The sequence below is a fragment of the Pseudorca crassidens genome, chromosome 5, assembly GCF_039906515.1.
Source record: "Pseudorca crassidens isolate mPseCra1 chromosome 5, mPseCra1.hap1, whole genome shotgun sequence".
Classification (NCBI taxonomy): domain Eukaryota; kingdom Metazoa; phylum Chordata; class Mammalia; order Artiodactyla; family Delphinidae; genus Pseudorca; species Pseudorca crassidens.
This window is the reverse complement of record NC_090300.1, coordinates 38,535,329-38,551,633: the sequence shown is the minus strand read 5'-3', so window position 1 is coordinate 38,551,633 and position 16,305 is coordinate 38,535,329. Positions and strand designations below refer to the sequence as shown.

Below are 16,305 nucleotides of genomic sequence, written 5' to 3'. Positions count from 1 at the left end.
CTGTATGAGAGCTTAGTCTTCATTAACAAAAATGTAAGGTAACATGCTTCATGCCTAGTAGAATGTCATATGCTCTGAACATACAAATCTTAATAAATATATTAAATGTTGACCATAAAAAAATGTTTTTCTAGGGATCAAGATAATGCCATCATTCGACCTTTACCTAGAGTGAAAAGGCTGCTGTCAGACAATGCTTGCCTTCCCCATATTATTCAGGTAAGTTACTTTTATGTTATAAACTAGGAACAATATTTTAAGAATCATTTTCCCTTATTTAAGTTTATTGTGAGCCCCAGTCTTTGTCTTATTGTAGTATGTTCCATTTTCAAAAGGCCTGAATTATACTTACCTCACTTACTCCTAATTGAGTTGATATTCTGAATATATTGTGGAAGGTTGTGTATCCAAGAGCCTAGACATGGGAAGCTTCCATGCTCCAGAATTATTCTCATAAGGTTTTATTTATTATCTGTTCTTAAAATCACAACATTGTAATAACTGAAAGGTGACAGTTTGTGGTGCATGTTGGTGTTGTTAGGGGTACTGGGAAGCACACCAGCATCCCACAGATGTGGGCATGGTGGGTTATATCTTAAGAAATAGTTACAGCAGTCTTGTCAGCTTGCCTCAGAGTATTTGAGTCTTAGTTATATGTTATCATGGATAACAACTAATCCAAAGCATTGAGTTGAAATTATGTAGGATATACTAAGTATCTTTTCTTTCTTTCTTATTGTTATTCTGCTCTTTGGGAATTAAGCTACTTAAACTCCAGATGAGCCCTAAGTCAGGTCGCAGAGATGTCAGGTCACTGTTTCTCTCCTGTCTATAGATTATTCTGTCAAATCTAATTTTTTTATATTAACCACACATGGTGTGGCTTTAAAATATGTCAGTAACTTGTGCCATTTGTATCTCTCAGTTGTACATTGGTGTGAAAAGGGAGAGGAGAGTTACTCAGTATATTTTTACATTCACCAATAGTGAAAGTCACTGGTAATGAAAAAGGCTTCTGAATATGACAGTACCTTAACAACTTTTAAAAGAATTTTCCCCAACTTCTGTTATTTAAGCATACCAGCATTTCAACATTTGTGTGCTTTTCTGTTGTGGGCATTTCTTTTCAGAGCCTTAATTGAAAGCCACTACCACCCTGGCCTGTGTGTGTCTGCAGCTGCATATGTGAAGTGGTACAAGGAGAGGGATTTGTTCTCTATCCCGGCCTCTCTCCTGTAGAGAAAGGACCATGCCTAGAAAATCTGTCTCTCCCAAACATTTTCCCAAGACTTATGAAACTGAAAGGAAAGAAGCAAGGTTGAATTTCAGGCCAGGGAGGATTGACTGAAAAACAGATTTTAAGAGGTGTGGTCAGTGTAACATGAAACTTTGGGGGGAAGATCTATTTTAATTAACAAAAATTTTTAATAGTAACTGAACAAGTAGGAAGATTGAAGAAATTTAGTGATAAACCTAGCTGCTTTTAACAGTATATGCCTCCCATATTTTTTTATACTGAGTTCAAAAAAACATTTCTTAGAAGCTGTTTTTGTTTTCACTTAATTTTCTATATTCTGGGAGGCCTTATTCTTGCTAAGCACTGTTAGGCAGTTGTAGCGGTTTTTAGGAACATTATCTATCTACATTGCTTGGTACAGATTTCTGTACATCATTTGACTGTAAGAGCAATCACCAGTTTTACCATCTGATACAGCTTCAGAATTTTTGGAGTCGTCTAAGATACAGTGAATGAATGTCCTAGGTTTTCTGATATAGTCACAATTTCAAATATTCTAGGTTGTTGCCTGTTAATTCCTGTATTTTTGTTAGAGTGATATCGAATCTTAAACACAAACACCATTAACACTAGGGAAAATCCTGTGTTATTATATCTCAGTTTTTCTTTTGTAAAGTATATCATAGTACTGTTTTACTATGTATAATCTAAATACTTCGTTGAATAGGTAAGACACCAAAAACAGAGAAATTTAAATTACTTACTTAAAAGACATATGGCTATTCAGTCTCATACACTGAATCTAGAACTTTGACCCCTAATCTGAGCTAGTACTTATTCTTGTTATTGTAATTTTTTACTGGTAGCATTTGACTCCAAATTGGGAATTCTTCAGAAGTAAGTGTTTATAGGAAATTGAAATGCCACTTTTATTAAAGAAATTTAATAAGTTTTATCTTATCAGGTGTTTAGTCATAGCAATACTGTATGCTTTTTTTTTATTAGCCCAGATTCATTCCAGTGATCCCAGATAGTTCCTTCAGTATTGCTAGCTCAGATTTCTGTAAACCACATATCTTGGTACTTTCTGGTAGTGGCACTACTGGTATTTGGTTACCCTCTTGCCTTGTACCTGCACTTGTAGATCTGTTTTTTAGTGCTGTTTCACTGAAAGCTGTTCTCTGCTCAGCTCTTTTGAGTTCTCAGATAGTCTTCAGAGGATGCTTCCTTTCAAATCAACTGACCTGAAACTAACCCAAAGGGTAGCTACTTTTTTTTTCTTCTTTTGTCATTAACAGAGAAATCCATTCAGGAAGATTCCTGCACAGGAAATAATTTTATCTATAATCATGACAAAGCAGCTTCAGGCATGTTTGCACTTTTTATGAATAAGTTTTGATCAATTCTTTATTAATATTTTACTATCTCTGCATTAAATGCTATAAAATATTTTTCAAATCTGTTTAGAACCTGGTAGACAAGCATACTGAGTCTGATTTTTATTTTGTTACACTACTTATGAGAAACTGTAACCCCAGCACATGAAATGCATAAACCTAAGATGAATGGTGATGTTGCAAGTTTTTTACAGCCCAATAACCAGACATTTTATTTCGTTTTTTTTAGCTACTGCTGACCTTTGACCCTATCCTTGTTGAGAAGGTTGCAGTTTTGTTATATCGTATTATGCAAGATAACCCACAGTTACCTCGACTTTATCTTAGTGGAGTATTTTTCTTTATCATGATGTATACAGGTTCCAATGTGCTTCCTGTTGCTCGGTAAGAACTCTAGTGATAATCTATTTGAAATTACTTGAATTGTACATGGACAGATTTATTAAATTAGTTTTTTGTGAGCATATCATTGTATTTATTAAATTTTTCTTTATAAGAGCTGTTTATATGTGTCTGAAAATTTGAAAGTTAGAAGAATAGGGGAGGACTTACCTGGTGGCGCAGTGGTTAAGAATCTGCCTGCCAATGCAGGGTACACGGGTTCGAGCCCTGGTCTGGGAAGATCCCACATGCCACAGTGCAACTAAGCCCGTGCACCACAACTACTGAGCTTGCACTGTAGAGCCCACGAGCTACAACTAGTGAGCCCACGTGCCACAACTACTGAAGCTGTGTGCCTAGAGCCCGTGCTCTGCAACAAGAGAAGCCACTGCAATGAGAAACCTGCGCACCGCAACAAAGAGTAGCCCCTGCTCACCACAGCTAGAGAAAGCCCACGCGCAGCAACAAAGACCCAATGCAGCCAAAAATAAATAAATTAAAAAAAAAATAGGGGAAAAATTATTCAGAATTACACCATTTTACCACATCTAACATAAGAATTGTATCATCTAGTATTTTAATCATACAGATTTAACTATATTCATATTATATACAGTTTTACATTTTGCTTTTTTCTTAAAATTGAGTAATTTTTTAATATTAATACATAACTGTAATATGACCATAATTTAAATTTTTTTCTAATTCATTTAAGTTCTTGCCTTAATTAGAAATTAAACTGTTTGGGAATATGGATTTACAAGTTGCCTTTTGTGGCTCTTATTTACATATAAAAGATGTGGTCTTAAACAACAAGGTCATACTGTATAGCACAGGGCACTATATTCAATATCCTTTGATAAAACATAATGGAAAAGAATATTAAAAAAAAGAATGTCTATATGTGTATGAGTCACTTTGCTGTACAGCAGAGACTGGCACAACATTATAAATCAACTATTCTTAAAAAAAATCTGGTCTTAGAAAACTGAGGTTACTAAATCTAAATCAGTTCCTATACCTGATAAGTAATTTTCTTTTTCCTAGATTTTTGAAGTACACACATACCAAACAGGCTTTCAAGTCAGAGGAGGTAAGGCAAATTAATCCTCTGAATACGTGACTTAATACTGGGGAAGCTGTCTGGGCACTAAAGTTTACTTAGCTGTGAATTTTCCTTCCTTCCTTTCCTTATAAGCACTTGAGGGCAGGTATTGTTTTATTTTTTGCATTCCTTGTGGTACCTTGCACATAGAAAGTTTACGCTAATATTTTTAAAATGAAAATAAATGTTGCCTATTAGAATTAATAATTAAATTGTAGATATGAATTATAACCTGGCATTGCTATGAATATAATTTGTTCCCTTAGTGTAAAATTTACATTAGTAATGTTCATAAATAACTCAGTATATACCTGAGTCTCATATAGTCAGCTCAGATTCAGTAAGACTTCCACCTTCTTTTTGTTCATATCCCAACATGTTAGAAGTGCTAAGTTTCTTTTTTGAAGCTACTTAATTCTTCAGGTGCTCTCAAGTATTATTGCCATTTTACTGGGGAGGAAAAGTAGGAATCCAAAAAAAAGATAAGACTTATCCAGGTAGCTCTGACAAAATGTAGCTTTATACCTGCATTTTACAGAGATATTTATTGTAAACACATAACTGAATTGTGTTTGAAATTTTGTTAGGCTTTTCATGGAACATTGATTTTCATATTTTATTGAGAGCAGAATAAACCAAAACTAGACCACTGTTTAAGAGACTAACCAAGGAATGTTACACCGGTCTGACAACAGACACAAGACCAAAACTGCATGTTTTATAGAGAGGCCAGTAAAGCCCTAGAAAGTTATCTGTCTACAGTCTAATAATACTAAAGTGATACCCATGGAAGTATGATTTCCATAGCTTTATGCAAATAGAAAATGAGAATATAAAGTTTTTAAAAAATTTGCCCCTATTGTTACCACCTTAATGTAACATTAGGCACTTTTAATCATTCTTTTTTTTCCTTTTTTTCTGTGAAGTTATGCATATGTAATCTTTTTCTTCAAATTTTATAATATGAGAAACTATATACATCATTTTCCCTAACAATATTTTGAATTACAGCCAAACAATATTTGTTTATAGCAGAACTCTAGATGTAGGAATTATGAAATAATAGTATTCTAAAGAAGAAGCAATTCTTCACCCCAAAGTTTAACAGATAGTCAGTTTATGGCTTTTATTAGTAAAAAACCTGAAAATATTCATCATCTAATTTGTCTTTGCACTAAGTGGTAAAACCATGTCTGGATTTTTTCCCCCCTGTCTCTCTGTCAGATCCTAGAAGAATAAAACATCCTCAGTTTGCCTAGAAGGAAATAAGAAAAGTATTCATAGTCTTTAGGAATTTTTTCCATCAGGTAAAGAAACGAGTTTAAAATTTTAGCATGATAAATATGAACATTACCCTGACTTCATTTGGCCAGTCAGAGAATATGGAGTTCTTAGTACAGTTAATTATAATTACTTTGTATAGAAATACTCCATCTAAATTCTAGCCACATTTCATGAGGATAGGCTCTTTAAGATCTCAATTTTTCTGGACTTATTTTTGAAAACAGAAGCAGGTGCAGGTGGGAACTACAGCCAACGATGTAACACAGAATAATTGATGTAAATCTTTGCAGAGTCTTCCTTGTGTTGTTCATTACTGTTATACATGGTCAAAGGCTAATTGTGCTAAATAATGTTGGCAACACCTGACCGATGAGGAGGTTAAGGCTACTGCAGGGTTAGAGCGGGTAGTTCCACCTTGGAGTTCATGCCAAGCCAGTTTATACCAGACACCTTGCACTTCTCATTTTGCCATTTTTCCATCTAAATTTCAAAAGCATAAAAGCAGTATGTTCCAGTTATTCTCCTTTCTTAAAATGTTCTCTAACCCCAATTCATTTATTAGAAAACTGAAAGATAACTTTAGTGTTTCTGATTACGTTTTGTTTTTTTTTTTTTTTTAAGACGAAAGGACAAGATATTTTTCAGAGAAGTATACTTGGGCACATTCTACCAGAAGCAATGGTTTGTTACTTAGAAAATTACGAGGCTGAAATGTTTGCTGAGATTTTTCTAGGAGAATTTGATACTCCAGAAGCAATCTGGAGCAGTGAAATGAGGTAAATAGCCAGCTGATTGTATTTTATACACAGAATCTTTGCCTCTTCCCATCTGGTTTGACTTCTGTGAAAAGATTTCCTTTCACTAGTTACATAATCTAAAGCTACAGTAGTCATTGGTGCCAAATCAGGTGACTGCTGTTGACAAGGCCCTGAGCTTTTTTCTGTTCTAAGATGATTTGACAAAATTACTGTTACCTTAATAGAGCTTTATATAAGGGTGGAGCCTATTACCACTGGTGCTTTTAGACAATGAATTAATATCTATGTAAGGGATATATAGGAATAAAATCAAGACACTCCTTCTGGGTATTTGGAAATAGAACTGTACCCCACTAATTAAAAACTATGCCCACATGGAATGGATCAGTCTAGAGATACCCACAATCATTTTAGAATGAGGGCTCCCTAGCCAGCACATATTGACCATAATCTGGAGGTTAGCAGGAGAATGCCATAGGAAAAGCCTGTTTCCACCAAGAAAAAGGAGAGACCCAGGAGCAGATGTCAGTGTCCAGGCAGGCACTGTCCAGGAAAGACTCGGCAGTTAATGGTTCCAGTGTCAAGTCTGGCTCTCTGGAGAACCCCTTGGTCTTCTTAGCTGGATGGCAGTTGATCTTCTGAGTCAGTTACTCACTCTTCTTTGGCTGACTCATACTCACAATGCCACCTGCTCGTCATCATTTGGCTTCTCTGATAGGTTGACCTACAGGCTTGGCATATGCTAGCCATCAATTTGAATATATTCTGTATGAATATTCATATAGAAAATTGAAAATTTTCAATTTGAAAATTGAAATTTCATATTGAAAATATTCATATTTTTCTTTGGGAACAAATGTATAGGAACATGAATACGTTTATTACAGTTATTCTGTATAATATTTTTCTCCGGAGATTGGTTAGTATGAGTCTCTCATCTAAAAGATGTAGCTCTCTGTATACTGAGCAAATCAATTTTCTGCTTAGCTGAGGGCCAGATCCCAGGTTGTGCTACATTAACTAAAATAAAGACCAGGCAGTGAGCTTCTTTGGGGTGATAGCTAACTTGATTCTGTGGCTGTGCCCTCATGCATGCAGATTCCATACCATTTGACTTCCTAATGACTGCATTTTCAATAAGAAGGACTGATATTGTCAGCCTTTTTCTCTATGGTCTTCTTTATAGATCATATTACAAATAAGTTTATATCCATGGAGTGTTTTTACATAGTAAGTTTAGAATACTCTGAGTAACATTCTTATAAGCTCTCATTTTAGGCCAATAACTAAGTTATTCTGAAGAAGATCCATTTAATTACCTTGAATGATTACCTGTCTTAACCTTTTCTTTAAAATAGAATAAAATAATGCCTTCATAATGCTTGGAGACTTTTCTAATTGTAGGCGCCTTATGATAGAGAAGATTGCTGCCCATCTTGCTGATTTCACACCTCGTCTTCAGAGTAACACAAGAGCACTTTATCAATATTGTCCCATCCCAGTTATCAACTACCCACAGCTAGAAAATGAACTATTTTGTAATATTTATTACCTCAAACAACTTTGTGATACATTCCGGTTTCCAGATTGGCCAATTAAAGACCCGGTAAGTCAGCAGATTAATTTTTGCCTTCTTAAACCGTAAAAAAACCTCTAATCACTTCTGGGTATTTCTTCTTTCTGTGATAAGAAGGATAATAGCTTTCTTAAATATTCCTCCTTACTTAAGCACTGTGTAATTCTTTCTTAAATATTCCTCCTTACTTAAGCACTGTGTAATTCTGAGTGTAGTTCAGTACATTTGGGTAAATCCCAAACTGAAAGAGTTTTTTCAGGGAGCATAAAAGGACTTTACAATCTTGATCTTTTGTGACAAAAACAAAACAAACTCAATTTCATGTATATAATACAATTACATACTATAATAGTTTGGTGGAAGCTCATCTTTATAGGAGATTCATTAAGCTCACAGATGCTGGAGTTAGGCAGTCTGGGGTTGAGTTTCAGTTTGGCCATTAATGGCTCTGTATGTACATTCAGTGTACCGCTTGACTTCTCTAAGCCTCAGTTATGGTAATAGTACTACTACTACCAATAGCAACTGTTTCATGTGGTGGTTGGTCAGATTAAGTGAGAATTCATATAAAAAAACACAGCATATTCCTGGCACACACTGGAGGCAGTAAGTGTGACTTGCACATTTGTATAGTAGTATCTGCTGTCGCAGTGCCCTTGGGACCCGTCCAACTTGAGCCCCTGGATACCTAGTGAAAGCCTGGAATAAAGTAGGCCTGGGTGCCCCTGTTGGTCTGTTACTATAGCAGAGGTTTTACCATTACCCTTACCATCAGAAGACTTAAGAACAATTGCCATTTGTACCACCAGGCACTGCCTCTTTACAGTGCAATGACCAAATGAAGGCAGGTAGACACTGCTGCTTGTTCCGGATTCAACATGAGATAGCAGAAAAAGTGTGGGCTTTTTAGTCAGACCTAGGTTTGAATCCAGCTCCATCACTTATTAACTGGGAAGTATGCAGCTGTCTCTCAAAACCTCAATGTTTTCATGTATTACTGAAATTTTATATAAGAATTAAATCTGCAGTCTGTAAAGCACATACCTTCTTGGCTCATAGGCATGCAGCAAATATTAGCCCTCTTCTTCTCACCCCTACCCAGACTCCCTTGTGTTCACTATCCCTTATGTTTGTTTGAATACCAGTATACCAGTAATTATGTTAGCTCACCTTGAGAAGCATGCGATCATATACTGCTTCCTCTCTTACTACAGTGAATGCTAATTCCAAAGTTTTCCGTACTTTCTGAACGTTTCTTTAACAGTTAAAAGTAGAGACAGGGCTTCCCTGGTGGCGCAGTGGTTGAGAGTCCATCTGCCGATGCAGGGGACACGGGTTTGTGCCCTGGTCCGGGAAGATCCCACATGCCGCGGAGCAGCTGGGCCCGTGAGCCATGGCTGCTGAGCCTGCGCGTCCGGAGCCTGTGCTCTGCAACGGGAGAGGCCACAACAGTGAGAGGCCCATGTACTGAAAAAAAAAAAAAAAAAAGTAGAGACAAAAATTGGCAGAGAATTAAAATATCACTTTAGGGACTTCCCTGGTGGTCCAGCGGTAAAAGAATCTGCCTTACAATGCAGGGGACGCGAGTTCAATCTCTGGTCAGGGAACTAAGATCCCACATGCCACGGGGCAACTAAGCCCGCGCACCACAACTACTGAGCTCTCGCGCCTCAAGTAGAGCTCACGTGCTCTGGAACCCGCGCACCACAACTACGGAGCCCATGTCCTCTGGAGCCGCCTGTCACAACTAGAGAAGCGAGAAACCCGCACACCACAACTAGAGAGAAGCCTGCGTGCTGCAGCAAAGGATCCCGCATGCCTCAACGAAGATCCTGTGTGCAGCAACTAAGACCTGACACGGCCAAAAATAAATTAAAAAAAAAAAATTAAAATTAATAAATAAATAATAAAATATTACTTTTAAAAAATATAGCCCCATAACAAATACCTTGCTATCTGACCATTTAACAGTGCTAGAAGGTGATTTTGGTTATTTGTATTTTAGAAAGCTGTTAATTGGTTAGCCTAGAAATGTCAGTTGAAATAAATACAGCACAATTCTGTAATTTAAAAATTATATTCTGAAATAGTTTTACTTTAATAGATATAAATTTTAATTCTCTGTCTTTAAGGTTAAGCTTCTAAAAGATACCCTTGATGCCTGGAAGAAGGAAGTAGAAAAGAAGCCACCTACAATGTCAATAGATGATGCTTATGAAGTGCTTAATCTCCCTCAAGGACAGGGACCGTGAGTCATTTTCAGTATCATCTTCCTCCTTCTTGCAGTTTGTGTTATACATGAGGAAGAGATTTGACAACAGTGTGTCTAGGATCGTAAATGACAAACGTATAGGAAAGAATGCAGATTTAATTTATCATCAGTGAAGTTTTATAGTAGAATAGATATGTTAGAGAAAAAGTTTAAAAGACATTTTAAGTATAGACTGAATTTGTTCATTTTTGACAAGGCTGATATTTAAAATAACTTAGAATTATAGTTTGAAGTGACAATTTGAAAAGTTAGTTTAAAATTCTTAGTTCTTCAAAACCTAAATATGGTTTTGTAATTTGAAGTGAATATGGTAACCTTGCATAGGGAATGTTTAGGTTTTATCTTTTATGTGTAAAGATAACACATAGGAATCATCTTACTTAAATCTTACTGGGTTTAATTTGATATCTACTATATGATCATATACAGTAAAAGTAAGATTCTTAAAATATCATTTTAGATGATTGTGTAAGTACTTTCTTGCACCTTACTTAAGCACTTTTAGATGATTTTAGATGATTGTGTAAGTATTTTCTCGCACCTTACTTAATTCATGAAACAGTTTTCCTATTTTGTAGGCATGATGAGAGCAAGATTAGAAAAGCTTACTTCAGACTTGCACAGAAGTACCACCCTGATAAGAATCCAGAAGGGAGGGTATGTACTGCCTTTGGAATTAGGGCTTTGGGGTTGACTTGCTTTTGCTTTATTACTATTTCAGGCAGAGGAAAGATACGCTCATCTTATGCGCCAGTGTCTGCCTCATAATATATGTCCAGTATATGTTTAATTAACCTCTGACCCACGTGCCCAAGTTTTCAGCGTAAATGATCTTCTCTCATTTTATCAAAAGGACTACACTGTGACTAGTAACTTTTGGGTTTTATTCTCTTTCCTTACCCATGTCGGTTTGAGAATTAACTCTAATGGGCAGTCACATGAATAACTGAAAATTAGGATATGGGTGAACTTAATTCATTTGTAGTGATGCCATTGCCACCCAGATTGCTTTGGGTAATTTATTTTTTTCTAATGACATCCAACTTCATATCACTCTTAATGAAAAAGTAGAAAATTTGCTTCAGACTTAAAGTCATCTGCTGCCAGCATGCCCTGATCTTGTCTTTTCCAGCTTCCTACTACAGCGCCAATGGAGATTCATAAAAGATAAAATCAGACAAGGACCAATAAAAACAGTACTCATAGTTTGTTGCTAGAAACTTGGAGTAATTTCCACTGATTCAGGGCTAGTGTTTTTTATTAGAGACAGGCAGTATTCCTGAATAGGAAGACAGCATTGAAAAAATGTCACTTTTATATGTTTAAGGCATTTTTAATCAAAAGCCTGGGACATTTTTTGAGAAATCTAAAGCAATTCAAATTCATCTGGGAAAGAAAACAATCAATATAGGAAGAAATTTTGAAATTAGAATTAAGTTGCTAAACTTAAACTACCAGATATTAAAATACTCTATAAAACTGCAATAGTAAAATAGTATTATACTGGCACAAGGATCAACATATAGATAAGGAACATTATAGTATAGTAGTTTAAGAGCACAGATAGAGTCAGACCTGGGTGTGCGTCTTAGCTCTGTGAGCAATGGGCTTTGTGACTTTAGGCAAGCTAACATCTTTAAGGTGAGGTTAATAAGGGTACACACCTCACAAGGCTGTTTTGAGGATTAAGTGAGATAATGTATGTAAAGCATTTAGCACAGTGCCTGCCATAGTGCTCAAAAAACAGTAGTTCTTATCATAACTATTTTTGTAACAACTCAGAAACTATCTCTGGTGTGTATGAGTTTAATATGACATATATGGTATAAGCTACTGAAGAATAATTTTCAGTAAATGGTACTGAGATCATTGAATAAGTATTTGGAAAAAAAAATTGTTTCACCTTAAAAGTATACCACCTATATTACAGTTGGAATGAATCCCTTTATGTAAAAAACAAAATAGTAACCAAAGAATTTACTGGCAAAATACAAATCATCTGTGTTCTAAGTTGTAATTCGAGATGTTAACAAAAGTTAATTGTCTTTGGTTACATACAGGATATGTTTGAAAAGGTAAATAAAGCCTATGAATTTTTATGTACCAAATCAGCAAAAATAACAGATGGACCAGATCCAGAGAATATAATTTTAATTCTGAAAACACAGAGCATCCTCTTCAACCGTCATAAAGAAGGTAAGGCATGTGTTATTCTCAAATTTTGATTTACCCTCCAGCTAATTCTACCATGCTTCTTGTTTCTGCAGCCTATTTCTAATTATTATTGCAAAAGACTCTTAGAATTGCATTTTAGATATAGTAAAAGAGTAGTTTTCTGTAGTTAGAATAGTTTACATTTCCAACCAGATTTCATTGTTCCGTCCTAAAGTACATTTCTGTTCTCTGGAGGTACTTGGTTAGTTTTTGTCTTTAGCCATTTAGCAGTAAACATATTAGCTGAGATATAAAATGGACCTGGCATTTAAGGATCATTAAATGTCTTTTATAAGACTGTACCTATCCATAAACCTCTAAAGGCTGAAAACACCAAGAGTGTTCTGGTTTTTAAAAAGCAACAGAAACTTTTCAAATGATCCTATATATCCCTTCACACCTCATTTCCTGTGGTAGCTTTCGAAACCCTCTGATCCTGTGGGACAGTTTGAAAAATTTATAGATAAAATAGGTGTGATTTTGTAACCAAAAGTGGGATCCAGCTGCTCACCATTCAAAAGCCAATAAAGAGGCAAGGTTGGTGGAAAGGAAAGTTTGCTTTATTTTGGATGCCAGTAATCAAGGGGGTGGGGTGGAGGAAGGGCAGCTGCCTGTTCAAAGGCTGATTCCCCCCACCCCAAACCAGTGGGCAAGAGGTTTTATAGGCTGAGGGAAGGGGCTACATGCAGAAACAGTCCAGTCAGCTGACAGTCATCTTAAAATTGGTCATGTGGTGGTCTGACCAGTGTCATCTTGATTGCTTTAAGTACAGTTAGTCTTCAGTTCCAGGGTCAGTTTGTTCCCATTTCCTTGAGGCCACTTCTCAGAATTGTGGCAGCTTATGTCATGGCTATAGTCTGGTCATCATGTAGTTAACTTCTTCCACCTGGTAGGAGTTTTCAGTATCTATAAGACAGCTCACAGGATATGGCTCAGAACATTATCTGTAGCCTTTGAGGAGGAACTAAAGGTCCTTGACTTTGCTTAATGACTAAACTATTATTTGGTCTCCTTTGACTGTTTGCCTTTGTTTCTGTATTTCCTCACTTCTCTGATTAAACTTATTCTTTGGCTAAAGTTTTTGCACAGGTGGAGGACATGGAGGGCAAGGACCATAGGGTCCTGCTCTGTTTCAATTTCAGGATACAGGTTATTGGAAATCTCCAGCATGTTTTCAGGGCTATTTAGTAGCAGCCAGAAAGCTAGGAGCACGTTGAGAATTTTTAAGACTCTGTTGAGGGTGGGAGTTGGGTTCAATATGGCATGTGTCCATTGGCTTGGGAACTAAACTTGTCTTACACACAAAGTGGGAGACCCATTTGCTCTATAGGATGATGGGAGAAAAGAGAGGACAGTGGGGATCTGAGATAAGCAGGAGTGTTGGGTAATTGAAGACAAGTAGGGTTCCAGTTTAAGTATTGGAGGGGACAGCGTAGGGATTGAGCAGCTTGGTCATTAGAGAACAGTGATTAATTGATTCACTTTTGCATATGAACTCAACAGAAAACATTTGTAAAGCGTTTAGTTATATGGCATTTATCACTAATCAGAATGAGTTTAAAGAAGTCTTTTTCAAACCATTGGTTGTTTTTTGATGGCTGGTAAATCTATATTAGCCACAAGGTGCAGTTGTAGCTCATCATTGGTATATTATCAAGGTCAGAATGTTTTTTCAGGCTGTCTTCCACTTTTCCCAAAGGGGGTTTATACTCAGTAAGTTGGGATGGGGGTCCTGATCTGATAGAACTTAACATTAATTCACTCTTCTTCTTATGTATGTATGTGTTAGGACTACTGGGACCAGTTCCAAGGGGCTTTTTTTTTTTAAGCCATCTTAGAAATGAGTTAATTTAAAGCAGATTATTTGTCATCTTCAAAAGGCAAAAAGCTTTATGCTGATTTCAAGTGGGATGACAGAGATACTTATAAAGTCAAAGCCAATTAATTTACATATTTCCACCTCATAGGTTAGTTTAAAAAAAAAGAATGAAAAGAACAGGAATTGAGCACCAGTATATTTCAGATTTCACTTTTAAATTTGCTTGTCAAAATATGGAATTAGCCAAATACAGTAACTTTCTATTTTGTATTCATAGTAACAAATTATATTCAGTATTTTCAAACATTTATTTTATGATAACTGGTAAAATAGGAAAGTACTCCTGTTATTCAGAAAGCAGAATATAAAATATTCACTCATTTAAATCAAATGTTTCTATCTCTTTATAAAGAGGTATGGGTCTCTGGTGCATTGGCTATGTCTTGCTGTCTGTGATCAGGTGAAAAGTTATAAAGATCACATGGACAACATAGAAAACATAGATATTTTGCAAAGGATCAAAACCACTATACACAAAGTTCAGTTTTAATCTACCAGAAAATACTCTTTTTCTAGTGGAAACATTTTAGAAAAGTCCACCAAACAAGTTTGCTAGTTGAAAAGATCCAAGGGATTTGTACTTGGTTTAATTTCTTTTTATAAACTAGAATTAGGAAACATTTAAGATGTTGCATATTTTAATCTCTTTTTTTTTGGCAACATAATTGAAAGTAGTGTCAAAATTAACTTAGAACCATGATTATTTCAGATTTACAGCCTTATAAATATGCAGGCTACCCCATGCTAATTAGGACAATAACAATGGAAACTTCAGATGACCTCCTTTTCTCAAAAGAATCACCATTGTTGCCTGCTGCTGCAGAGCTGGCTTTCCATACTGTTAACTGCTCAGCCCTCAATGCTGAAGAGCTCAGAAGGGAGAATGGAATTGAGGTAATATGGAATGACCTTTGTCCTTGTCTTCAAGCTAGTTTAGGCAAACTGTATGTCTCTTAGCAATAAATAATTCACCAAGTACAAATACAGTTGATACAGTTTCTTTAATTTTTTGCAACAGATAACAATATTCTGTATATTATAATACCAAAATTAAAATAAATGGAGCTTTATTTCACAACGTGAATTGGAGAATATTGGATTCAAAATTGGTGAGCTTAATATTACTTGCAAAATAACATAGTGGGATGCTTAAAAAAACTTCAGGGTCCTTTGTTTACTTGTTTATTTAACAAATGTTAATTGAGCAAATATTTCTTTGCCAAGTTTCAGATATTAAAAGGTTATTAATGTTTTATCCCTACCAGAAAAGGCTTTTCAGACTCCAACTCAAAATGGAGAGTTGATGGCTGTCTTCTTTTTCTGCAGGTGTTACAAGAGGCATTTAGTCGCTGTGTGGCTGTCTTGAATCATTCTAGTAAACCAAGTGACATGTCTGTACAGGTAAGACTAAAACATATGGTTCCAAGAAAGTTACGCTAGACTAGTAGTTCAGACTTTAACATCTGTAAGAATCACTTGGAGGGCTCATTAAAACCTGGGTTGCGGGCTTCCCTGGTGGCGCAGTGGTTGGAAGTCCACCTGCCGATGCAGGGGACGCGGGTTCGTGCCCCGTCCGGGAGGATCCCACGTGCCGTGGAGCAGCTGGGCCCGTGGGCCATGGCTGCTGAGCCTGCGCGTCCAGAGCCTGTGCTCCGCAGCGGGAGAGGCCACAGCAGTGAGAGGCCCGCGTACAGCAAAAACAAACAAACAAACAAAAAACCTGGGTTGCTGAGCTCTGCCTCCCAGGTCCCCTGCCCACAGAGTTTCTGATTCAGTATGTGTGGGGTGGGGCGTGAGAATATGCTTTTCTAACAAAATTGCCAAGTGATACTGATGCTGTTGGTCTGTGTATCACACTTTAAGAACCACTGTGCTAAATCATACGTAATCTGTTGGCTTAATTTTTTTTTACCCAGTTTCAAACATTTGTCATTTTGCCATTTTTATTTCACTTATTTTCTATCCCCTTCCTTAATTTCCTTCTCTACCTCCCTCTCCCATCCCTAGTGTTTTCATTGGCTTTTTTTCTGTTGAATTCTTTAATAGAAAATCCATCAGGAGTTCATTAAGATCACTGTAGATGCATCTTTTTATGTGGCCTTTTGTTTATGCCAGCAAAATTTAGAATATAAAACAATCGAGTACAGGCTTTTGAGTTTCATCCTTATTTTTAAGTACAGTACATTATTAGAATTCTGGACA

General features: G+C 36.3%; 1 protein-coding gene across 5 annotated transcripts in view; it reads left to right on the top strand.

Annotated features, from left to right (window-relative positions):
* DNAJC13 (DnaJ heat shock protein family (Hsp40) member C13) overlaps positions 1–16,305 on the top strand; it is a 121,479-nt gene that overhangs the window by 64,212 nt on the left and 40,962 nt on the right. For all 5 annotated transcript variants that reach the window (XR_010943518.1, XM_067737807.1, XM_067737806.1 and 2 more), the window contains 10 exons: positions 135–219; positions 2,864–3,018; positions 4,063–4,108; positions 6,026–6,180; positions 7,567–7,768; positions 9,871–9,986; positions 10,589–10,667; positions 12,071–12,206; positions 14,813–14,997; positions 15,430–15,504. Coding sequence is in view for 4 of the 5 variants with exons in the window: in XM_067737807.1 (XP_067593908.1) it covers positions 135–219; positions 2,864–3,018; positions 4,063–4,108; positions 6,026–6,180; positions 7,567–7,768; positions 9,871–9,986; positions 10,589–10,667; positions 12,071–12,206; positions 14,813–14,997; positions 15,430–15,504 (1,234 nt within the window). In the remaining variant the exon portion in view is untranslated. The remainder of the gene's footprint in view (positions 1–134; positions 220–2,863; positions 3,019–4,062; positions 4,109–6,025; positions 6,181–7,566; positions 7,769–9,870; positions 9,987–10,588; positions 10,668–12,070; positions 12,207–14,812; positions 14,998–15,429; positions 15,505–16,305) is intronic.